This window comes from Thamnophis elegans, chromosome 2 (genome assembly GCF_009769535.1).
Source record: "Thamnophis elegans isolate rThaEle1 chromosome 2, rThaEle1.pri, whole genome shotgun sequence".
NCBI classification, from domain to species: Eukaryota; Metazoa; Chordata; class Lepidosauria; order Squamata; family Colubridae; genus Thamnophis; species Thamnophis elegans.
In genome coordinates this window covers 7,311,769-7,338,456 of record NC_045542.1, presented here as the reverse complement: position 1 = coordinate 7,338,456, position 26,688 = coordinate 7,311,769, and the positions used below count along the sequence as shown (strand labels likewise).

Here is a 26,688-nt window from a genome sequence, read left to right as displayed (position 1 = left end):
GTGTGGTAGCATATGTAGAATTCAATCTTCTGAGAACTTTGGATAAAAGCCTGTCCTTGGGCAATTGTCAATATCTGTGGAAATCTTATAAATTTTTAACACGCGAGAAGGAAGCCACATAAGATTTCCTTTGATCAAAGGAGTCAGGTTGCAGAGCGTCAGATCAGTCCTTGCTTCTCCATAGGGCTAGCACAACCGTAACCTATCATGCAAAAATCTTATCACGTATAACATTGGAGGGATCGGCACAATATATGCAACAACTACACGATTCCTTTTCCCCACATGTTTCCAGGACTCACCCGCCTACATCTGGTTTGCAAAGGAAGTGGGCCCGCCTTGAACATAGCCACCTTGCTGGCCGAATTCTCCCTGCTGAACATAGCCTTGTTGGCTGTATTCAGGCTGGTAGCCACTCTGCTGTTGCCCGTATGTGTCCTGTTGTCCATATCCCGGAGCTTGGTTGTAGGTATCTCCATAGGTTTCAGGTGCTGGCTGCTTCTCCTGGGCTGGTGGGTACTTCATGAAGGGGGCACTCCATCCAGTCTCTTTAAAGACGAACCATAGGTTTCCAATCCAAAGCACCAAGTTCAGGAAGCCAAAAACCTACGGACAACATGAAGATAAATTGATGGCAGAGACTGGGGATGTACAGCCTTACCAGTTAAAAACACTGCATGGAGCATTCAAGAAGAATAGCTCAGCAACTACACTGGTCTAGCAAGCATATAATACTCCTGAGGAATAATGGCTTCATTCTTCATTGGTCAGACTCAGATCTACGCAGAGGTGGGTTCCTACCAGTTCGCACCACTTCGGTAGAACCGGTTCGTCAAATCTACCGAACTGGTTAGAAGAGGTTCCACCAATTTTTGAAACCCACCACTGAAACACACACAGAGACAGACAGACAGACTCATACAGAGAGAGAAAGAGAAAGAGAAAGAAAGGAAGAAAGAAAGAAATAAAAAAGGAAAAAGGAAAGAAAAAGTGAGAGAGAGATGAAAGGAAAAAGGGACAGAGAGACAAAAGGAAGGAAAGAGAGAGAGAGAGAGAGAGGGAGAGAGAGAGAGAGAGAGAAAGAAAGAAAGAAAGAAAGAAAGCACATGGCCGGCAAGCCACTCCCACCAGGTCACATGGCCGGCAAGCCACTCCCACAAAGGAGGCTGCACCCACAGAGTAGGTTCAAAAATTTTTTGAAACCCACCACTGGATCTACGGTACCTCAAGTGCTAGGTGCAGTTTCGGATTCTATATTTTCAGAAAGATTCCCACAAAGTAGGATGAACAATGTGAACTATCCAGGCAACAGAAACCTATACTACAGTAGACAGAAGAAAGTGGATGCTGGATATTTTATCCTGAGGAAGAATGACTGTGGGGAACCATGTATCATATTGAAAATTATCATGACTTGTCCTTTATTATCCCAAAAATTTAACAGCTTATTCCACAGAACGCAGGAGGTGATCCTCCCTGACTTTTTGCACGCACCCTAGCCATCCCAGGGAGCATGTCTGGCACAAACTGGATGTGCGTCGCATTGTGCAGGTGTACAAAAAGAGGACAGCCTGTTTTCGCAAGTCGGAATCGTTCTTCATTTCATTTAACTTCAATGGGCAGGAAAGTGTCATCTTCCACCACAGGTCGTTGGCTGCGCGCATGCATCAAGCTGATCTACGAACAACAAGCCAGGCCTGTTCCTCCTCGTATAACAGCACACTCCACGGGGAGCGCTACGACGACGGCCGCTTGGGCCACTCAAGCACCTATTGAGATCTGTCAGGTGGCTTCTTGGTCCTCGCTGTCTCCATTCATTCGAAATTACAGACTGGACTCCTTTGCCTCGGTTGAGGCTTCATTTGGAAGGAGGGTCTTACAGCGGGCCCTTATGGCCCCTGCTAACCAGGACATTCCTTCTTCCCACCCTGGGACCACATAGCTTGGGTATGTCCCATGCTTGGACACTCCAAGCAGCGCCTAGGAGAATGCGTGGCATGACAAAACCGCGCTCGACTAAAGCACGCCTGATTAAACTGCGTCGCTGACGTCATCAACAGGGCAACAACAGCGAGCATGGAGAAAGAAGGGCGCTTTAAATAGCGCTTTGAAAGCAAGCCGATTCAACTTAAGGTAAGGGTTAGGGTTAGGGTTAGGTTAAGGGTTAGGGTTAGGTTAAGGGTTAGGTTTAGGGTTAGGTTTAGGATTAGGTTTAGGGGGGTTAGGTTTAGGTTTAGGGGTTAATTTTAGGTTTAGCGTTTACAGCGTGCTTCTGTCTCTGCGCTGTTGTCGCCCTGTGATGACGTCAGCTACGCGGTTTCGTTGAGCGCGGTTTAGTCGAACGCGGTTTTGTAGTGGAACCAGGAGAATGACCGTTGGCTTACCTGAATGGTCGTTCTCTAGGCGCTGCTGGAGTGTCCAACCCCGTACTGGGGTTTCTCGTGAGGGTGCAGGACTTAGAACCTATATTACACGGACGTTTCCATACAGCAACCTTTGGATCGGATACCTTCGTTTTTAAAACTGAGTCTCTGTTGGGAGCAGGAGGCGTGGCTACACAAAATTTGAACTCAGTCCTTGGGCAGCAAGCTGAAGTTAACCCATGCTTGGACACTCCCTCAGCACCTACAGAACGACCATTCAGGTAAGTCATTTTCCTTTTTTCCCCTTTAAATGGTATATTATCTATATATTTAGAAGTAAATTGCATTTAGGTTTGTAGGGGGTGGAGTTTTTAATTTTGCTCAATTGTATTTTTTTATTTGTTTTCTCTGCTCTTTTCTCCTTTGATTTTTCTTTCCCCCCCACCCCCTAAATTAATATCAGGTCTGTTTCATTTTTTTTTCCTTACCATATGGGTAAGGTTTATGCAATGCTTACATTGCCTTGTAGTTTCTATGCAATATTGTGTAACAATTAAGCACTTTTTGTAAAAAATGTCAATTTAAGTGTTTTATAAAATTACAAATTTTAAACTAATCTCCATTAATCTCACCTGAAAACCATTGAGGAGCTTCCCAGGACCTCAAAAGTTATTAGTATTAGTATTAGTATTTAATCAATTTATAGGCCGCCCAATCCCGAAGGACTCCGGGAGGCTTACAGAAAATACATTTAAAAAATAATAATAAAGAATTAAAAAAAAAACAGAGAAAAAAACAAGTTAAAAACCGCACTCAATCTGGTCGGGGCTGGACCTCAGTCATGAGGTCAACAGCCCCAGGCCTGCCGGAATAGCCAGGTTTTGATAGCCTTTCGGAAGGCCATGAGAGTGGGTAGGGTCCGGATCTCTGGGGGTAGTTCGTTCCATAGGGTCGGAGCGGCTACAGAGAAGGCCCTCCCCTGGGGAGCCGCCAGCCAACATTGTCTGGTTATCTGGTTGTAACAGCATTTTAAAAAAAAATAATATTTGAGCTGTGCAATTCTGCTTAGTCATTAGTACTTAGTCAGCTTCAGGAGTAGTTCAACAGAAGAACAGCTTACTCTGTCATGTGGAACGAGTGGTTTTTTTCTTCTTCTTCATGGCTGTGTGCACGTGTGCACACGAAGAAGGATAGAAGAAGTGATGAGAAAATACAAGAGGGCTATAAACAGGAGAGGGCTATAAACTCCTCGCCTGGAGTCTCTCACAAAATTCCAAGAAAGAGGCAGGATGGCTTGCACGATAAAAATTTATCTAGTAGTAGCATTCCGGGAAAAAAAGGATTATGCCTCGCTATGAGTCAGACCAGAAAACGGAATTGTGGGGTTTATTTGATAACAAGTAGATATGATTTGGATCAGCAAATGGTAATATGACACTTGTGTAACACAACAATTAAGGTTGTTTCCTTGAAACTGGCTCATTATAAGACACTTATAAAGTAGAGACATCACCCCAAGTTCAGACACAGAGGCATTTTTACAAAGAAACAGATAAAGATGCACAAAACACCAGGACATCCATGTAAACAACAAACTTATCCTGGTACAGAGTTCATTAGCTGGAAGCCAGAAGTACAAATGAACTCTTTGAAAATATAGTAAATATTTCATTTCATTTCATTTATTGAATTTCTAGGCCGCCCAATCCTGAAGGACTCCGGGCGGCTTACAGAAATGAAAATATTAAAAAAGAATTTAAAAACGTTAGGACACAACAAAGTTAAGAAGAAGCACAACATACACCCAATCAGAGGGGGGCTGGACCTCAGTCAAGGGGTCAACAGCCCCAGGCCTGCCGGAAAAGCCAGGTTTTAATAGCTTTGTGGAAGGCCATGAGAGTGGGTAGGGCCCGGATCTCTGGGGGCAGCTCATTCCATAGGGCCGGAGCGGCAACAGAGAAGGCCCTACTGCTAGGCGCCGCCAGCCGGCATTGTCCCGCTGAAGGCACCCGGAGAAGGCCCATCCTGTGCGATCTTATTGGTCTAAGGGAGGTATGTGGCAGAAGACGGTCTCGCAGGTATCCTGGTCCTAGGCCATGAAGGGCTTAAATAGAGTCAAATGGAAACACACACACACACACACACACACTGCAAAACTATAGTCAAAGAAAGCTAAGAAACACAACTATAAAATGCATGTTCAGCCTCCAGGAATTGACCCTATTATGAAAATCCTATCTACACTCTAATCCAGTGGTAGTCAACCTGGTGCCTACCGCCCACCAGTGGGCGTTCCAACTTTGATGGTGGGCGGTAGGGATTTTGCTGTATTTGGATTTGGATTTTGGATTTTATTCAATTTGTAGGCCGCCCTATTCCCCGAAGGGACTCAGGGCGGCTGAACAAAGCCAAGGGAGGGGAAATTACAAAAAGTAAGACAAAGACAATCAGACAATACAAACAGTTTAAAAGCACAACAGACACAGCAGATTCTAGTAGGGGGGGGGGAACTCAACCCCAGGCTTGCTGGAACAGCCAGGTCTTCACGGCCGTCCGGAAGGCCTGAAGAGTGGAGAGGGTCCGAATCTCCACGGGGAGCTCGTTCCAAAGGGCTGGGGCAGCCACAGAGAAGGCCCTCCTCCGAGTAGTCACCAGCTGACATTGGCTGGCAGATGGAATACGGAGGAGGCCTAATCTGTGGGATCGAATGGGTCTGTGGGAGGTAATCGGCAGAAGGCGGTCTCTCAAGTACCCAGGTCCAATACCATGTAGGGCTTTATAAGTAATAACTAGCACCCTGAAGCGTATCCGGAGACCAATAGGTAGCCAGTGCAGCTCGCGGAGGATAGGTGTAATGTGGGTGTACTGGGGTGCACCCACAATCACTCGCGCGGCTGCGTTCTGGACCAGCTGAAGTCTCCGAACACTCTTCAAGGGCTGCCCCATATAGAGCGCATAACTCTGCTTTATAAATTTTATAATGTAAAGTTACTTCCCTACTTTATAAACCACCGCTACTGTGGAACCGGTGAGCGGTTAGAAAATTTTACTACTAACAGAGATACAAAAGTGGGTGGTAGGTATAAAAAGGTTGACTACCCCTGCTCTAATCATATTCTTATGACGCTAAGCTGGAGGACCTACCACAGAGGTGTTGAGGCCAGAAGTGATGGGTTCATATTCCTCCTTGCATTTGACCTCTGGTTCCTTACACACAGTCATGCCTTCTATCACATTATCAGGGTCAGTGGCCTCCTTGACATCTGAAAGCCCCTTGGCCCAAGCACAAGAGCTCACCAACCACATGAACACGAAAACGGCTGTGACAACGAAATCCTGCAGCAAGAAGAAGAAGAAAAAACAATGAGGAAAGATTACCCAATGTGGGAAGAACAGTAAACCTCTGGGGATCTTGTCAGGGAATATCATAAGCCTCACTTGAAATCCAGAATTAAGAGAGAGCCGAGTGGCACGGTGGTTAAATGCAGCACTGCAGGCTACTTCAGCTGACTGCAGTTCTGCAGTTCGGCTGTTCAAATCTCACCGGCTCAGGGTTGACTCAGCCTTCCATCCAACCCGGATTGTTGTTGGGGGCAATATGCTGACTCTGTAAACCGCTTAGAGAGGGCTGAAAGCCCTATGAAGCGGTATATAAGTCTAACTGCTATTGCTATTGCTATAGATCCTGCCATGTCCTCCCAGCACACCCTAACCCTAATTCAGTATAGGTGGAAGACTTTGCCATAGTGGCTACCTGTACCTCAGATGTAGGATGATGGTGAAGGCTCAGCAACTCAATGGCCATGTCAGTCACTCAAGCCCAAGGTTTTAAACTGGCTAATTGATTATTTAAATTTCACCTCAGCTAGAAGATCATTAGGTGGTCTAGGATAAGCCACTATTTTGTAATAATAGACCCTGGTGGTAAGTAAAAATTGGTTTCACAAACCTTGGAGGAGTCCCCACCTGACACCAGTGCTTGCAATGGGTCAGCAGTGGAATAAAATTATAGATACAGTCCTTGATTTACAGCAGTTCGTTTAGTAACCTGTTCTGACCCCCCCTCGTCCCACACCAAAGCACACTCCGAGCCAAAGATAAGTTACGGCATTTAATTAACAGACAGACAGGTCCTTGGCAGCAAACCGGCACAGACAAGCTTGGGTAGCAATAAAGACAGATAAGGCTTGGCAGCAATCCAGCCTGCCAAGCTCATAACAATGTTCTCCGACATTTGTTCCTGCGTTGACTTCTGCAAGAAGGGTGTGTGCACAAGTAGTCTTTTTATAGTCTGGAGAGGAGCCTAATGACCACCAGCTGAGTGCAATCGCCTCCTGTAATTGCGTAATTGTTCCTGACGCCTATTAGTTCTTCGGTGCCGTGCATCCAGGAACAACTCACTACTGGCTTCCGGCTCACTCTCCCTTGTCTCCTCCCCACTGGTCCGAGGCTCAGGCGCCTCCTGGTGGCCAACCAGCCTCTCTGCGCCCTGCTAAGAGTCGGAACCCTGTCCAGGGTCCTCCACATCCTCCAAAGCCGACTCATAGGGCCCCTCGCTGTCGGAGTCTGGTGGCAGCTCCAACGGCTCCTGCTGAGCCACAACAGTAACCGTTGGAAGTTACAATGGCACTGTAAAAAGTGACTTATGGCCATTTCCATACTTACAATGGTTGTAGCATCCCCTTGGTGACGTGATTAAAATTCAACCGTATGGCAACTGATTCGTATTTATGACAGCTGCAGTATCCCTTGGTCATGTGATAATCTTTTGCAACTTTCTGATAAGCAGAAAAGTCAACGGGGAAGCCAGTTTCACTTAACAACCATGTGACTAACTTAATAACTGCAGTGATTCATTTAACAACTGTAGCAAGGAAAGTCGTAAAATGGGGCGAACTCACTTAACAAATGTCTTGCTTGGCAATAGAAACTTTCGGCTCAATTGTGGTTGTAAGTTGAGGACTACCTGTAGTATGCTAAACTACAGCCCTATGTCAGTATTCAGAATAAATAAAGAACCCATCATGTAATATTTATTTTGTTCAACATACTTTATAAGAGCCAAGGTGGTGCAGTGGTTAGGGTGCAGTACTGCAGGCCACTTCAGCTGACTGTTATCTGCAGTTCAGCGGTTCAAATCTCACCGGCTCAAGGTTGACTCAGCCTTCCATCCTTCCGAGGTGGGTGAAATGAGGACCCAGACTGTGGGGGCAATATGCTGACTCTGTAAACTGCTTAGAGAGGGCTGAAAGCCCTATGAAGCGGTATATAAGTCTAACTGCTATTGCTATTATAGACACCCTGACTTGTGCTATCAATAATTAACTTCCTGTTCCTAATGAACTTCTGATATTTTGGTGCACAAAACAGGCACTCTTCAAAAGGCACTCTTTACTCAATCAGGTGGGAGCATGGACAACCTGAATGGAAAGTTATTATTTAATGGTGGATCCTTCCCAATGGATTTGGAAGGTTTTCCAAATGCCTGCTTGCCATTCTTCAGAAGCAACTATTCCTGCTGAGGTTAATTCAAAGGGTGCTAAGTATCAGGTGTGACACAGGTGCCAAGATGGCTTGTGCAATCCTATCATCCTATAACTGTACTCACAATCATGGGGCCTTTGTTGTTCTCCCTGTATTTATCCTGCATGAAGATGTAGACAACAATCACAGCTAGAGAATAGAGGAAGGCGAAGACTGCAATGGTGACAAAGAATTCAGCAGAGGAAGAATAGTCTCCAATCAAGAAAACCTTGTCTTGTTCACTTCCTTTACAGGTGGGAGCATCAAAATACACCTGGTGGAGCCTGGAGAAAGAGAGAAAAGAATCTGTAACAGGAATTCACAGAAAAAAGGCAGCCAATATGGGTGAACGTTGGTTACACTGAACCAGATAGATGTTTTATTGGGTTGGATTATACTTCCCAGAATCCCATTTGGGAAGTGTTACATTAAGGCAGTGGTTCCCAAACTTGGCAACTTTAAGACTTGTGGACTTCAACTCCCAGAATTGAAGCGGTATATAAGTCTAATAAATAAATAAATAAAATAAATAAATAAATATACATACAAGCAGGAGTCCCTATACCATTCTGGACAAATGGCTGTCCAATATCTTCTTTAAAAAAATTATTGATAGCTGCCGTGGTAACTGCATGCTGATAATTAACGCCTTAATCTTTATCTGAAAGTTTCAAAACAATTGTCTAATTTTTTTGAGGCTTTGCCAATTTATCTGGCTTCCCTTTAGAGGAGCATAAACTTTAAGAAACTGTATTTCCCAATAGAGTATTTGTCCTGTACAGCAAATAACTACATTATGGAATAGGATGGCTGACTCTTATTTAAAAAAAAATAAGCAAAACATAGAAGTTAATAGTTCTGTAGAATTCGCTCCTTGAGATTTTGTCTTGATTGTGGGCCAAGGCCTACCCTGGGACAATGGCATGGCCAAATTAAGATTCTACCACGATTTTCTTATTTGGACCAATTTAGATCATGGCTGGGGACACACATGCTAAACCAAAACTTAATTACATTCTGACTTGGAATGGCAGTGGTCAAGATATTCTATGGCTTAACATGATTCATGAACCAAGCTATAGGTTAGGGCAGTGGTTCCCAAACTTGGCAACTTTAAAACTTGTGGACTTCAACTCCCAGAATTCTGCTGGCTGGAGAATTCTGGGAGTTGAAGTCCACAAGTCTTAAAGTTGCCAAGTTTGGGAACCACTGCCTAAAGGAAAGCGGCCTAATACTACTAATTTCAGGAGAAACAAAACCATGGGGATAACAGCCACAGGATTAGACCCTGATTATGAAAAAAAATGATTAGCAAAATTCATAATGGAATCGACTTCACGGTAGCAGTTGCTATTAGCCATGACAATGGATGGATGCTCATGGTTCAGGGTAAGTATAGTCCTCAATGCAACAAATTAAAGATTAACAATTGTGGAGGTCCATTACCACATGCTCTGCTAATGGACTCCTTGGGTTTTTCTGCATGACTGTTGAAAAAGCACACACATAGACCTACATAGCCACTAAAACCTGGCTATTCCGGCAGGCCTGGGGCTGTTGACCTCACGAATGAGGTCCGGCCCCACCAAGATTGAGTGTATGGTGCGTTGCTTTTAAAATAGTTTTTCTTCTCTTCCTATTTTAACTTTTATTTTAGTCTTGTTTTTGTAAGCCGCCCGGAGTCCTGCGGGATTGGGCGGCATATAAATCTATTAAATTACAATTATTAAATTACATATGTGCATGCCTCTCTACCCACAACCCATCCATGTATATATATATCAGGAGTTCAAACTTGTCTTCTATACTTGATCCAGAAAAGATATTCTCTTTGTGTTGACCCTACTTCCAGTGCCCTATTGTTTCCTTGGCAGCAATAAATAGTGGTTGATCCTTCCTTTCTTCTTGGATATTTGTTGGCCTACAAACATTCCTTGATGGTCTTCCACTTAGTGACCTAATTTGGTCCTGCTTGGCATTTGGGGAATCCCAAAGTTTTACCTGGTGTTGGACATTGACTGTCAAAACCAGAACTTCAGGCCGCTGGTTGGTAGCTTCCTTATTCCTGGAATGTGCTGTGTTCTTGTCCATAAACAACATCTTGCTTGTAAACCTTTGTATTATTTATTTATTTATTTATTTATTCATTCATTCATTCATTCATTCATTCATTCATTCATTCATTCATTCATTCATTTATTTATTTATTTATTTGTCTTGTATGCCGCCCACTCCCGGAGGACTCCGGGCGGCTCACAAAAGACAAGGGAAAGGGGGGAACAAGACAAATTTGCCCACCAGCAGTTTCTTTACAGTTTCTTCAGAGAACAGTTCCAACCAAGTCTTAACTCACCGGAAGGGATAGGCGAATTCCACCTCTATATTGAGTTTGCTCTCATTTTTCTTGGGACAATCAACGCTGAGGCGGAATTTTCCAGAGTAGCTGCCACACGTCGCAAATGCAAAAATGGAAAAGAACTGGGGAGAAAAAGGGAAGCAAACATGAGTGACATTCACAGGAAATTTGGAAATCTACTCAGCAGCAATCCTAATTTATTGTGCTACATACCAGAGGTGTGGCATCAGGGAAGCAAAAAGGCTGGCGATATTACAAAACGGTACAGCTTTCACAGATATTTAGTGGCCACACAACATGTAAAATATTATACACTCCTGAAAAAAGTTGCAATGGAAGTTATTTCTAACACTAGAGAACTGAAGTTTCCTGAAAATAACCTAGTGGAAGGTTTTGAAAAAAAAATAGCTTGATTATTTCGTTGTATTGACTTTTTATGAAATATTTTGTTTGAAATATTAAATCTGGATTTTAAGTACCTCTTTCTATATTGAATACATTAATTTTTATAAGATGTCATTACTGTAATGCTAATTATATTTGCAACATTTCTGAGGTGCTCCCTGATACCCAAATATTTTAAATACCTTTCCCACAAACATGCCAATTAATTTCTGCCCCAGTGATCTAGTTAAAATGCTGAAACCTGGAGGTAGATGGCTTCTCATTTGTACCTTATCTTGGTTCCTTAGAATGGTAGGTTAAGATGAGAACATGTTTTGTGAGCTCTGTTAGATAATGATGGATAGATGATGGATAGATAGATAGGTAATAGGTAGGAGAGAGAGAGAGAGACAGACAGACAGGGAGGGAGGGAGGGAGGAAGAGGGGGGAAACAAGATCAGGTTACATGCAGTGCTTGAACAGTTTAAAGAAAGAAAGAGATGGATGGATAGATATGGGAGGGACATGGATTGGTTGCTGGCGTTTGTTCTCTATGATTGGTCAACTGAACAGTTCATTAATAGCTCATGGTATTGAAAGGCACATCGGGCTGGTGGTGGTGGTGGGAATAAAATTTCCTGATATTTTTTTGCTTGCAAGAACTTGGGTGGTGAAAATGGTGAAATTGCTCTTAGATATAATCATTTTTTACTATTGCATATTTAAATATTTTAGTATGATTTTTTTTAAAAAAAAACCAACTGGTTGGATTGACTAACTCAAGGATTTGAAGGACAAACTATTATAATAAAAATGTGTGCAATATTTTCCCCAAACAAGTTTAAAAACAATAGTTTTTTTTAAAAAAGAAAAGAAAATACAAAACAGGTTTAGCAGGCTTCAAACAAGAGTGGGAAGTACTTAGTCTTTTTTTTTCTATCAATCTTTTTCTCCCTAGTCAGAATCTCCTCAAAGTACTTTCTCCCCTCAATAAGGATTAGCATCTAATTTGAATTTTTATTTTAAAAGGACCACATTTTGAACAATTATTGTTCAAGTTTTAAGTTCACTTAAAAAACAAAAGTTAAAACTTGAAAAGTTACAAGCAGTTGGTCTACCATATTGCAAAGATTCATAAAATTTATGCAATTAAAAAAAATAGATTCCAATGAAGGAGTCCGGGAATTTTAATTTAGTGAAGGCTATATTGTCTAGATTTAATAATATATGAAAGGACTCCGGTAGTTGTGTACATCCTAATACAATGTACTTTTTTTCTTTGAAGAGCTTGATATAATTTTAATCATATTTTATTGTATATCATTGCTTTATTTTGTTTGTTAAATGAGACATTAAAAACATTTAAAAAAATGTTAGTCTCCTATTGTTCTAGAGGTCTCTTAGCTTACTACTTCCACTCCAAATACCATATTTTTGGAGTATAAGATGCACCAGAGTATAAGACGCACTGGAGTATAAGATGCACCAAGATTTTGAAAAGGCAAATTAAAAAAACAAGTTTTTGCACTCTGTAGATCTCACCAAAACGGCCCATTTTTCATGAAAAAGGGCCTGTTCTTTGTCCAAAAAAAGGGCATGCATAGCCTTTAGGAAGCTTATAAGGTGCTCCTGGGGGCTGGGGGGGCAGAAAACAGCAAAAAATAGCCCGTTTTTTGCCCTCCCCAGCCCCCAGGAGCACTCTGGAAACCTCCTAAAGACTATACACAGCCATTTTTGCAAAGGGAGCGGGGTTTCGGGAGGCCAAAAATGCTGTATTCAGTGTATAAGACGCACCCAGATTTTCACCCTCTTTTTTGAGGGAAAAAGTTGCGTCTTATACTCCGAAAAATATGGTATGGGGATTCCCTGGTTCAGAGTCGAGAAATACATGTTAAGCTAGTTATATGTTTTTACATGATTAGAAATGAATCATAAGTCCTGGGTGGAGTTTGTAGAATTCAGAAGAGGTTAATCTCATCTCAATTTTTTTCATCCTATGTTATGCAGCTTCCTCTGTTATGCCTGACAAATTTGGGTGTATGGAAATTGCCTAACGTGGCACCACCCAGTTGTAAAAGGTACAAGCCAGTTGCAGATTTCCTCCCTCAATGAGAACCAGGGACTTGAAATGAAAATTAGTAGGCCTTAAGCACCCATCATTTCTCCACGCCAATTTGAAGGACCACCTGTTAGAGCTGAGGCACATTTATTTATTTATTTATTAAATTTATATTGCCGCATAAATTCGCCCATGGTGACTCAAGGCGGCTTACATAATTGAATGATGCTGTATTCTGCCGGACCTTTTGCCGCTTTGTGTGGAGACATATTTCTGAAACGCTTTAGATAAGAGCTGAGGTGGCGCAGTGGTTAAATGCAGCACTGCAGGTTACTTCAGCTGACTGCAGTTCTGCAGTTCGGCTGTTCAAATCTCACCGGCTCAGGGTTGACTCAGCCTTCCATCCTTCCGAGGTGGGTAAAATGAGGACCCAGATTGTTGTTGGGGGCAATATGCTGACTCTGTAAACCGCTTAGAGAGGGCTGAAAGCCCTATGAAGTGGTATATAAGTCTAACTGCTATTGCTATTGCTATTTAGGACTCCAATGTGGCATCAAAAGATTTCACCTCTCTACAAAGCGCATCTTTTCTCATATGTAGCCCTTTCTTTAATTGATGCCAACGCATCTTCTTTTTCGAGCAAGGCAACCTCTCGATAATGAGCAATGCCTGCACCCATGTGAGTCACAGGGCTATTTCAGTCTTCCAGAGCAATAGTGCGCAGAGGTGGGGATGTAAATGCTGTTGGGTTCCCTTGGGCCAGCAGGGGGCACTCTAGGAAGGAAACCGGCAGATGAAGGGATCATCTTAGCCTTTGCTTAGGATGGGGTGGGGGGTGGGGGGGCAGGAGGCATTTGGTTTACTGTCATCATGGATCAGCTGAGAAATCACTGTGTGATCACAGATATTTTTAGAGCAAAATTTGCCATGGGAAGAGCTGGAGAACGAGGGTAGGCGAGAGCGTGCCTTATCCCTCTCTTAATCTCTTCCTCCCAGCATCTAATCAGGGAGGGACCAGATATTAACCCAGCCCTGACCCACTTTTCTCTCTACCACCCAGGGAGCCACCATTCCCAGCCCACAGAACAGAAGAGCCGGCAGAGATCCCTGCTTTAAAGACCTGCTGTAGGGCAATTGCTATTGGAAGGCTTTTAAATTATGCCGCGATGAATTAGATTGCGAGGAGCTTAAATCCCTTTAATGAAATGGCTTCCAAAGACAGAGGGCAAGTAAAGAACTGCAATGAGAAGGAACAGCATGCTATTCAGCGTTCCAGCCAGCTGTTTGGGATTGTTTTTCCTGCATCCTCCATTCCAATTTAGCATCTATTGAATGTGCGCAGTCCTCATTAATCTGATTTGAAATCCCCCCCCCTACCAGAATTCCCTTCCCCCAGATGGTTTGGGGGGTGAGGTAACCTCAGTGGTGGGATTCAAATAATGTAACCACCGGTTCCCTGCCCTAATGACAAGCTGGGTAGGCGTGGCTCGGTGGTCATGTGACTGGGTGGGCATGGCCAACTCAAGGTCACTCAGGTCGATGGGCGCTTCGCCTTAGCTGTGACGATGTCATAAGGGTTAACCAGAGAGACAATTTCTGTAAGCAGGGCAACAAAGATGAGGCTAGAAGCAACACCAGAATGTTTCCTTCCTGCCTTCCTTACAGGATTAGCCCTGTAAAGTGGGGGGAAAAAAAGATTTTCTTCCAACAATTGGTTCTCTGAACTACTTAAAAAGTTACCAACGGGTTCTCCCGAATAGGTGTGAACCTGCTGAATCCCACCACTGGGTAACCTGCTCCCTTGGAATACTGATAGGGCAGAAGGGTCCATGCAACAGAACAAGCTTACTAGAGGTCCCGTATACAAATAAATACAAATGGTAAGAAATTGGTTCAAGATAGCAATAGCAATAGCAGTTAGACTTATATACCGCTTCATAGGGCTTTCAGCCCTCTCTAAGCAGTTCACAGAGTCAGCATATTGCCCCCAACAACAATCCGGGTCCTCATTTTACCCACCTCGGAAGGATGGAAGGCTGAGTCAACCCTGAGCCGGTGAGATTTGAACCGCCGAACTGCAGCTAACAGTCAGCTGAAGTGGCCTGCAGTACTGTACTCTAACCACTGCGCCACCTCGGCTCTTTTAAGCAGAGCTCATCTTTTTGTGTGTGCACCCCTGAACTTCTAAGCTGTTTGCGTGGCTTGTTTTAAAGCTCACGTATCAAGGTAGTTCAAGTTTACTAACTCGGGAATGGTTTCAACTAAGCTAGCAATTCAAGCTCGGGGCACGAGTGGAATATTGTGCCATTTGAAAGTAGTATGTCCACCTTTTTTTTTCCAACCTGCCCCACTGCAGACAACTGTGAGGCTGACTAGGAAAAACAGCTTGGTAGTCACAGTTGAGACCCACAACTCCTGAGTTTGCAAGTGCAAAGCTTCACCTAGAAAAATGTGGGGTTGCACGCACCACTGCAAAATAGCGAAGTAATGCATCTTTTAAGGAAACAAAATAGAGCCTTTTTGGTCTGAGAACAAATCTGATCCCTCCTTCTCTGCGGAAAGCTCTGGAGACGTAGAGGGAAATCTGCTGGGCTCTCCAAAGGCAGGACTTCGGAGCACTTCACAAATCGCAGTGCAAATGTACTTCCAGACTAGTCTTTGCAAAATACATAATAAAAAGTGGATTAAGAAGTGCTGGTGAGCCTGAAAGATGAAGGGATTTAGGATTTATTTAAAGCCTCTGGGGCCAGGATGTGCATCTAAGAAAGAACAACCAGAGGAAACCGGCTTTGAGGTCTTGATATGCTGCAGGCTACGCTGGGAGAAGGATTTAGTCCCGATCCGTCCCAGTGTCTATTTACTACAGGTCCCAGTGCCTATTTACTACACGTTCCGTAAGATGTCCTGGAGGCAACAATGTGCACAATATATTTCTTTGAGCTCCACAAGCTGACTATTACATTTAACCTTCTTTTAAAAATCCATTATCTTTTTTTTTTCTTCAAAATGGGGAGCCTGTATGTTGCAGAGCAAAGCATGCCTTAAGCATAAGCCGTATTTTCAATGACAGAGGCTTTCTTAGAAAATGGGTTGGTGAGTAGGGCTGTAGGCAAGTTCTTCGTTTGTTTTTTAGTAGATACAAGTGTTTGGGTCTGGCCATATCTCCCGTGGTAACCATTGTTCCGAAAATACCTGCATATCCAAACATGCCCGTTGGTTCCAAAGGCTGGGATCCTTGCTCTCTACCCCAGAGGTAGGGAACAATGGCCCTTTTGTGACTTGTGGACTTCAACTCCCAGAATTCCCAAGCCAGCCAAGTCATAAAGAGGCCATCATTCTTTACCTCTGCTCTATCCAGTAGGGAATATCTGGCCTCCAGAATTTTCCAGGAAAAGATATCCCAAACTGCCCAGGTCATATGGGATCATATTTTCCAGCTCTCAAAATCAAGGACGGCTTCAACCATATGGGATCTTATATTTGCAGTTGTGTCCCATCCAGAGGTGGGTTCCTACCAGTTTGCACCTATTCGGTAGAACCGGTTCGTCAAATCTACCGAACCAGTTAGAAGAGGTTCCACCAGTGGACCCGGAAAGCAGGCCACACCTACAGAAGTTCCAAAAATTTTTGAAACCCACCACTGGTCCTTGGATATGATTATTCTACACTATCATGCTCATATTTATAAAACTCAGGGCCTCTGTGAAAGGTAAGGATGACTACTGCGTTTGTGGTGCAATCAGAACATTGCGTGTGTTGAAGTTGTTTTAACGCAAACCAAAGATGCCTTTTAAAAAACAAGTTTACATCCTATTCTTATGCATGCCAGTGCTGTGTATGATGCAATTTAAGGTGGTTCTGACAAGGGTCGTCGGCATCTTCATATCCGGTCACATGGGTGGCAAGCCCCTCCCATCCGGTCACATGGGCGGCAAGCCATTCCCGCAAAGGAGGCCACACCCACAGAGTAGGTTCGAACAATTTTTGAAACTGACCACTGGTCCCATCCCATCAATAGCTTCCCCGTTCAAAATTCTGCTCATAAATTTTCTCTCTCTGTGTGTGTGTGTGTGTGTGTGTGTGTGTGTGTGTGTGTGTCTTACTGATGACACCAAAAGAAAATCTTCATAATGGGTATGTTCTTATACAGGAATTGAAAAAAAAATAGGTTGAGTTTAATGTCAAAATAGTTGTACAAAGCAATTTTCATGAGCCTGGAGCTCTCCAGGTATATTGTAACACAAGGCCCATAATTTCCAGGCACTGTGAGAACCTATTGGGAAGGCAGTAGGGAGAAAGCTATTTTAATGTGCTTAGCTATTGGGGTTTTTTTTGGGGGGGGGAAGAAAAGGAAAAAATAATCCACCTGTATCTGAACTGCAAAGATCTGCTCGATGACAGCAATTTTAATTATAAATTTTAAATTTAACTCTTGGCTGTCACCTAATGGTTATCCGAGATATTACAGCTCATGTATGGTGGAGGGGAGAGGCTAAAGCTCCTCATTTTGATCCACCCATTCTTGCCCCTTTATCTCTCTATAGAGCGCTCTTTTTTCTCTTTCCTTTCTCTTCAATCCTCCAAACACACTTTTTAAAAAAACTGGATATTGGTGTGTGTGTGTGTGGGGGGGGGGTTAACTGAGTATTGAATGACTTTAAGTGCTACCCTACATTCTTGGTGGTTAACCTGTATCAGTGTTTCTCAACCTTGGCAACTTGAAGATGTCTGGACTTCAAGTCCCAGAATTCCCCAGCCAGCATTCGCTGGCTGGGGAATTCTGGGACTTGAAGTCCAGACATCTTCAAGTTGCCAAGGTTGAGAAACACTGACCTGTATTTTATAAAAGTAACTGGGATGTCTTAATGTTTCAGGTGAGGGCTGTAATTCTTCAGAATTTCAGCTGGACTTACTTTTGAGTAGATCCACTTCTGCACTGCAAATGTAATTCCTATTGGCTCAGTGTTAGTTTTCACCGATCTCTTGATATCATAACTTGTGATGATACCATTCAATAGGATAACATAAAGAGATAAGTTCTTTTCCAAATCAGTTTGGCTCATTGTGACTTCATGGATACGTTCTGGAGGCAGCAATACAGAAGTCAATTGGTGCCGCTTATAGAGTGTTTTATTTTCCACTCTAGCCTGCCGCCCTGGGCATTCCTTGAAATCTCTAATTTGAATACTAACGAGACCTAAACCCTGTTTTACTAGGTTTCAAAGGCACAGGGAAATACAGAGAAGATACCGTACCTTTTCTGGGCACCAACCAATGTTCCTGCACACATTCCAGTTCTTATTGTGTTCGATTACAGCAACCGACATTGCAATAAAACAGGCAGATTCCCTATGGAGTGTGCTCTCAGTTAATTAGGGGAAGCATCTGAATTTTCCATCTCAAGTGCCCTAACTGCTCCTGATTTTTCTAAGGTCTGTTTTTTTTTTATTTTAGATTTCATTGCGTGTGGTCTAAAACACTTGCTGTTTCTTACAACAGAATTGAATGAAAGGGAAAAAAAATTGGCACTCCTGTCATTATGGCCAAAAAGATGTTTGAAACTAGCAATAGCAATAGCAATAGCAGTTAAGACTTATATACTGCTTCATAGGGCTTTCAGCCCTCTCTAAGCGGTTTACAGAGTCAGCATATTGCCCCCAACAATCCGGGTCCTCATTTTACCCACCTCGGAAGGATGGAAGGCTGAGTCAACCCTGAGCCGGTGAGATTAGAACCGGTGAAGTGCAGATAACATTCAGCTGAAGTGGCCTGCAGTACTGCACCCTAACCACTGCGCCACCTCGGCTCTACTAGCTTGTTTTCCTATATGTTTGGATATTATTCTAATTTAATGGTCTAGAATCGTCACTTCAACTTCTAAGGTAGGGTATTACTTTTTCCAATTCCAGTTGACTCTCAGGTTTATGCCGTGTTGACATTTATTCATTTGTTATAGTTATATTCTACTTTTCTGCAAGGTGATGTACGCAAGACAATCTTCTCCCATTTCTCCTCCTAACAACAACTCTTTGAGGTTGAGTTGAGAGAAAGTTGACTTGAAGCCAACCCAAGAGATTCTTTGCCTGTAGTTAGAGTGTCTCCAATCCCAAATATTTAATTGCTATGGAACCCTGGCTTTTATTATTATTGCTTAATATGCATTCATTCCGGCAACTGTGGATTTGTAACGAGGTCTAAAGTGATATAATAGAGTGTCAGACTGGGACTGGGGAACAATTGGAAAAGCTTCCTCAAGTTGTGTTCAACTCCTGATGTCTTGCATAGTGTGGATGTCTTGTATCCACACTGTACAGTTCTCTTGGCAGCAAAATGGAAGTGGTTTGCCCCTTTTTTTAAAAAAAATTAATGGCCTCTTTTCCACGTAGTTTCTATAACAGGTGACATGATGGTATCTGCAGAGCAAGCACATTTTAATACTGTATCATCATTTATAAAAACACTTAACTCAGCAAGAACTCAAGGACAGTAAGTTCTAAACTGCTGTGTGATATTTGGTTCCATGAGGATTGTGAAAGGAACACTCCGTACATATCTTTCCCAATTACATAGTTGATTGATTGATTGATTTTTATAAATTTATAGGCCGCCCAATCCCGAAGGACTCCGGGCGGCTTACAGAAAATGAGAATTTAAAAAAGTGAAGAGTTAAAAGACAGAGGAAACAAATTAAAAGAAAAACCACATCATGCACTCAATCTAATAGGGGCTGGACCTCGGTCATGTTGGAATACATTTAAATTAAATGATAAGATCAGAGGGAGGGAGGGAGGAAGGGAGGGAGAGAGAATCAATCAGGTGCGACGTAGCTTGGACTTTCATTCTGTTCCTGGCAGAGCCGAGGTGGTGCAGTAGGTAGAGTGCAGTACTGCAGGCCACTTCAGCTGACTGTTATCTGCAGTTCAGTGGTTCAAATCTCACTGGCTCAAGGTTGACTCAGCCTTCCATCCTTCCGAGGTGAGTGAAATGAGGACCCAGACTTTGGGGGCGATATGCTGACTCTGTAAACCGCTTAGAGTGGGCTCAAAGCCCTATGAAGTGGTATATAAGTCTAACTGCTATTGCTATTGCTATTGTCCAGTTATCTATCTGAGATAGAGAATCTCTCTTTTGCACCATCTCTTCTGATGCTGGCATCATCACTCGCAAATCCCAGCGCTGCAATATCATGGTAGCACTTTCTCCCTGTATCCCTTCCTTCCATCCTGCTAGGTTGCTATGGCCACAGTGGTTGTGATGTGGAGAATTTCCAGATGATTGGAAGAATAGCCTGCCTGACCTGGTTCAATGCTTCAGCAAGCAGGCTGTGTTCCAACCCATTCTTGTAAGATCTAGGCCAGGAATGGCCGGCAGACCCAGTAATTCTGGAGATAGCACAGGGGGGGAATGAGACACTTCATCCACCTGTGAGACCACCCAATGTTAAGCAGTAAAATCCTGCTGGGAATAGCACCCAGGAACTCATCTTTCAGCCTTAGTCCTGACTTCACATGCAGCTGGAGCCCAGCCAAGGCTCGGGAGCAGACTACAACTGATCAGAATGCCAAAGAAAGCAAACCTTCTCTGCCTTTAAGGGATGGATGCAACTTTGGGAGAAGGAACAAGCGAACACTGCCATCTCTGGAGCATCTGTCTTAATTTTAAGCAGGATGAAGAAAGGAGTTAGACCAGTGTTTCTCAACCTTGGCAACTTGAAGATGTCCGGATTTCAACTCCCAGAATGCCCCAGCCAGCATTCGCTGGCTGGGGAATTCTGGGAGTTGAAATCCAGACATCTTCAAGTTGCCAAGGTTGAGAAACACTGAGTTAGACAGACTCCTCTTGACTTATAGGGGTGCTGGTATGGTGGACTCACCCATTCTAGCAACTTTACAAAACCCAGGGGCTCCTTGAAGACGCGGAACTGTCCCACCGCCACAAGCTGTGAAAAGAGAAAGGAAATTTAGTTTACAAACCTGTGGAATATATACATCTAAGATGCTGCATTCAGCAGAAACCTGTACTGGTCCAAAGTCCACAGACCTTTGACATCTTCCAGCTGGATAAGCTGAAGGTGAATCTGGAATTTAATAAGTACCTAGGATAGGTATGGCCATGTAAGTCCACCCCTTTTCCTGTCTCCTTTTGCCTCATTCAGAAAATCAAGAGTTTCCATCCCCCAGATCAGTTGGGATCCACCAAACACGTTCAAGCAAAGCAAACATGCTAAAGAACAGAAGCTGTAGTTGGGAGCTCTCTGCCACACTTCTCAGAATCATTTATTCGGTTTTTGTGTTTTTTTCCTAAGCACCACAACGAAAGAGAATATAACCTTGGAATCACACAGGGAAATGGCCCAGAGCGTCTTTCAAAAGTGTCCAGCTAAATCAGGCTTCCCCAACTTGACAACATCTGGATATGTTGGAAGGAAATTTCAAGAATTCATGGGAATTCTGGGAATTCCTGTCCCAACAAACCTAGAGGATGCCAAGTGGGAGAGAGGTCTAACTGGATTTGCTTTAGCTTCCCTTATAACCAGTGCTCAGAAAACATATTGCAATCCAAAATAATGTGATTTAAATAGGGTAAGTTAAATGATATTTCCCTTTAATTTTCTGGGCTGCTGTTTTGCTCTTAAAAAGGTGTTGGCTCAGATATGTTAAAAAAAAAACATAATGGGAGCTGATAAAATCATAGCAGGAGGGGCAGTGAAGAGAAGGAAAAATAGTTCAACTGTTGTCAGCAAAGATAACCAGTTTAGAATTTGCTAGGGTATCTTAATGGAGATAACTGAAAGAAGGACGTTCAATAAAGAAACCCTATCATGACCCCCCAAATGCCAAACCAGGAGAGAGCCACTGTGATTGTGATGGCCCCTCTTCCTCACAAAGCACCTTTCCAGGGTGGTGAGGGCTAACTTATTCTCAGCATCAGATAGGTTTGGGATTGCACTAGGCCAGGGAAGGCTGTTTGAGACTTCCACCCCTGTTCTGGAAGGCGAAAAGAGACTGTCCTAGAAACAGGTAAAAAAACAATGCATAATAGGTCATCTAACATGGCTTTTCTCTTAGCTAGATCTGTTCCTATACTACAGGCAGCATTCAACAAAGTAAAAATGATTCCGAGATCTTAAAAGGCTCATACATCTCTTGTGTGTGTGGTGCCCATGAATGCTGCGGTTTTCTGAATGCTGAAATCTCCCCTCTCTCTGTATAAATATTATGTAGCAGATTTCAAGAATCAAAACTGCTTCATATAGCTAATCATATAGATTAGCTCAGTAAAGTCAACACACTAAAGGTTATTATTCGCACGGTGTCCTTGGTTTCATGATATGTGCCAAAAATATGTCTCATGGCCACAGACTGGCGCGATAGTCATCGTATCCTCTGGTGCATTCTGAGATAAACATAGGGCTGCTCAAGGCACACCAGTGACACGATCCTTTCTTCCTACACACCTATGAGTAGCTACATCTGCCTATACTGCAAACCACTCCACGGTTTTTCAACGTTCTGGATGATCCCATATTTTGGGGACATTTTTTTGTCCCACATTTGTCGATCTCACACTGATGTGCAACCGAAAGCCCTGCTCTCTTATGACTCACACACATCTCTGACTCGTACAGCCTCGCACAGGCAATGTGATACCACTGCCTACGCACGCCATCCAATAGCTGAACTGTCCTGCAGGCTAGCAAAACCTCTTATCTTGTTCACAAGCAGCTTGGACTAATTCTGTTCCCCGGCATCTCCTGCCTCGCATGAGAACATGCCTCGAGACAGTTCACTTATCGGCAGTGGAAAAGCCAGGATGTTCAAAAGCACTGGTAGCACCAGCAACATTCCCCTCTCTGAGAAAGCTGACTGATTCGCATTTATTATTTGATCTGTTCTAGAAGAAAAGGACAGCTCCACGTCTCCGGACGCCCTTCAAGGTGCTAGTCATTACTTTTAAAGCCCTTCATGGTTTAGGACCTGGCTACCTGAGAGACCGCCTCCTGCCACTTACCTCCCAACGACCAACAAGATCACACAGGTTGGGCCTCCTCCAGGTGCCGTCAACCGGACAATGCCGGCTGGCGACTCCCCGGGGGAGGGCCTTCTCTGTTGCTGCGCCGACCCTGTGGAACGATCTACCCATTGAGATCCGGACCCTTACCACTCTCCTGGCCTTCCGTAAAGCCGTCAAGACCTGGCTGTTCCGGCAGGCCTGGGGCTGTTGAGTGATATCCAGCCCCGCTTAGATGGAATGAGTGATGTGAATTTTAATACTGTATTTTTATCTTTTTTTATTCTGTTTTTTAAATTTTAAATGTTTCTTGTCTGTTGTGAGCCGCCCAGAGTCCCTATGGGAGTGGGCGGCATACAAATCCTAATAAACTTGAAACTAAAAAATATAAAATATACAAACATTACATTCAATTGAAAAAGAACGACTTAAAAGCCAACCGAATCAAATACATTTTGTCCCGAAGCTGACGAAAGCCAAATAAAAGACCACAATTTGTTGTTCCATCTAACCACTGGGGTTGCATGGAAACATCATCACCAGAAGCCCTCTTGTGTTTTTAATCATGTTTTTCCCCCCCTTCTTCTTGTAAGATCCAAGGGAAGAAACAAGGATTGAGTGAGTCTGCAGTCCTAAACTTCCTTATTACCCAAGAGGACTTACTTTTTGAGTAACCATCTTACAACTGAGCAGGAATAAGTGTAATGCGACAATCTTCTCTAGAATATCCCCAACTCTACCCTTCCCTCTTCAGGAGCCTTCGTTAGGGGTCTTCCTCATATTCCCCCTAACCAGGAAACCAATGTGCCCCCCTAGCTTTTCCCATGTCACTGTCTTTGTCTCATTTCCAGCTCAAAGCAGAGCCAGCCAACACCACCATTTTGAAATTTAACACTGTGTTTTCCTTCTTGTCCCACCCTAACTTTTGCCAAGGACACAACCTAGCACATTTGATCAATAGGAAGCGGGGGATGTGGTCAGGAATTGGGATGTGCCCAGTTCCTAGCCACTTTGGGACTGCTGCGAGCACCACCGCCACCCTCCACTCCCCCATCACTGAATGCTGCTCAGTGTGATCCTATCTGGTTTGGGCTGTAGGAGACACCAGAGCATAAGAGCCAAGGTGGCGCAGTGGTTAAATGCAGCACTGCAGGCTACTGCTAGATCAGCAGTTCAGCGGTTCAAATCTCACCGGCTCAGGGTTGACTCAGCCTTCCATCCTTCCGAGGTGGGTAAAATGAGGACCCAGATTGTTGGGGGCAATATGCTGACTCTCTGTAAACCGCTTAGAGAGGCCTGAAAGGCCTATGAAGCGGTATATAAGTCTACTGCTATTGCTATTGCTATGTCACTGCTGCAGAGGAATTTGCTTGCCTAATTCTTGGCCAGCAATTTCTGAGGTTCTTATCGATCCTAGGCAGGGTCTTTATATGTACAGGTCGTTTGAAAGAGCACTGGATAGGTGTTCAGAAATAGCCTGGCTGACAGGTACAGACAAGAGAGCACCTGTTCCTGAAGTAATACAGGCAGCTGACTAAGGCCGCCATTCAAAGGACGCCATCTACACTAATTCCGTTATGCTGAAAACAATTAAATGGCTGGGTTTCCTGCTGGCAGGTGGTCCCAGTGAGTGGGAAGATTTAAGTGGGACAATCCATCAATCGCTTTCCTTATCTCGTTCTGCATGAAAGCTGTAAGGACATTCGTGAGCCTTTCGAGTGAGACTGAACAGGGCTTGACCATTGGGATAGCAAAGTGTAGGGATGTTTTTCCACTGGCTGGTGGACGACACTTTTAACACCCGGTTGTTCTCTTAATGCTTCTTCTTATGCAAAGAACAGCTCAAAATCCCAGGTAGGAAAACATAAATCTACATTTCTTCTTTCCATCTTTCTGATCTGTTTAAAGCCCTCTGCCCTCACCATAGCTCAGGTTCCCAGAGACACTTCATCCAAAAAGGGGAAAATAACAATAATAATAATAATAATACAAAGTTCATGCCAGTCCTTGTGGCTTCCTCAAAAAATACTTCCACTGCATTGACATATGAATCCCACACCCTGTGCAACAACGTTGCTTCACTGAACCTCTTCCACCAGGGCAGAAAATTAGAAGCCACCTTCATTCCCAAGGGGGAAAGAAACCACTTCCTTTTGCAAATCGTCCCCACTGCCTGGTGCATCTTGCTGCAGTTGCTCTAGGGAACAGGAATTAGAAACTGCCCCTAAGCGACAAATCTTATTTTGCCTGCTCTCCTCTAGTCTAGTATCTATAACTACCTCTCTCCAACCAACCCATTTTACCTACTGACATCCTTCTCCACTCAAAACATGATCAAATAAATTCTCATCTCATGCCCCCACCTCCCTCCTTCCTCGCTCTTCTTCTCCCTCCTCCTTTCTCTGGCTTGGGGTTATTCCGCAGCCATTCTGACAACCCTCCATCCATCCATCATCTGCTGCACCCCGCAAAGAGAAGGGCTGCCCCTTTTACCCTCTGTGCTCACTCTGTGGCCACTCTCCTTTTGGCAGGAAGCACCATTATTTATTTATTCATTCATTTGGTGGAACTCCAAGGAAGAGAGAATTGTGCCTATCGGTTCCGTATTATCCGCTTAATCTGTTTTTCCCTTCCCTGCAATCACCTTGCCCGATTTCTACGACATGCCTAGCTCCAACTCTGCCCATCCTCTCCCCCCGCCCCACCTCCACAATTCTCAGTTATGGTATTGCGACTTAAGCCCACCCACCTCTTCAATACTTGCAGACACTTTCTGCATGCACCGGATTCGCAACCGACCTCAGTGCAGTGATATTGATTGCCATCACTACCCCCACCCCCACCCCCCACGGTCTGTTTACTGTCCTGGTGCTTTCTCTTTCCTAACCCTCCCCCCTTCCCCCAAAGATTCCCCCCACATCTCCCTTGCCCTTTGGCTCCCTAAATACAGCCAAGGAGCCTATTTTATATTGCGCAGCTTTATTGCATCACCCCAGCCATTTTGCTTCCTTCCCACCCACTTTCCTCCCCAGTCTGCTGCAGTGACAGCTGGCAGAACGCTGCTGTGCCCGTACAGTTACCTAGAGTTGCCAGCTACAATCTAGAGCTGCTGTATCAAATTATGAGGACCCGGATTGTTGTTGGGGGCGATATGCTGACTCTGTAAACCGCTTAGAGAGGGCTGAAAGCCCTATGAAGCGGTATATAAGTCTAACTGCTATTGCTATTGCTATTATAAATGGAAAAGGATGGGGGGAGGGATTATGAATGACCTCCATCTCTCCCAACATAAATCTCTGGTCTGTCATCCATCTGTCCGTCTATCCATCCGTCCATCCATCCATCCATCCATCCATCCATCCATCCATCCATCCATCCATCCATCCATCCATCCATCCATCCATCCATCCATCTATCTATCTATCTATCTATCTATCTATCCCTCTATCCATCCATCTATCCATCCATCCTCTATTTACCTATATCATCTTGAATCTGTTTTGGCACCTGCCTTCTCCAGAGTCCCCATTCCCCATTTCCAGCTGCCTCACTGCAGCAATTTGACAGCCTCCTCTCCTCTCCCCTCCCTTCCACCCAGGACGGGCTCGGTGCAGCTCCTGCAAATTGCTGCAGTGGGTGATGTGAACTCCCCGCAGCTCCATTAGCCTGCATCCCCCCCCCCCACTTTGGGAGGCTGCTCGCCTAAACTAAACGCGATCCCCCCCCAAAAAACCCCATCGCTCTAAAGCGGAGGCTCTCGTCTCGCTGCAGCGCGCAGATGGTGCTGCGCCCGGCGCATCTTCATGCTGGCTTTAGACTCAATCTCGACCCAGGCAGGATGGGATTAAAGCGGGGGAAGCGGCAAATTGGAAGGGTGGGAGCCAGCTTATAGCTGGTCAACCTTCCCAATGTGGGGGTGCGCGCTAAGAAGGCTGCGGGGAGCTGTTCCCGGTGTTGAAATCCTCAGCGCTTACCTGATTGACGACTTCCAT

The 26,688-nt window shown here is 44.2% G+C and overlaps 1 protein-coding gene across 1 annotated transcript; it reads right to left on the bottom strand.

The window, feature by feature from the left end:
- Positions 1-211: 211 nt before the first annotated feature.
- On the bottom strand, positions 212-26,688 carry SYP (synaptophysin). The gene is made up of 6 exons (XM_032211642.1): positions 26,671-26,688; positions 20,559-20,624; positions 10,240-10,364; positions 7,972-8,170; positions 5,508-5,699; positions 212-606 (listed from the first exon to the last, which is right to left on the bottom strand). The coding sequence occupies exons 1-6, from the start codon at positions 26,686-26,688 to the stop codon at positions 307-309; spliced, it is 900 nt and encodes a 299-aa protein (XP_032067533.1). The 3' UTR covers positions 212-306.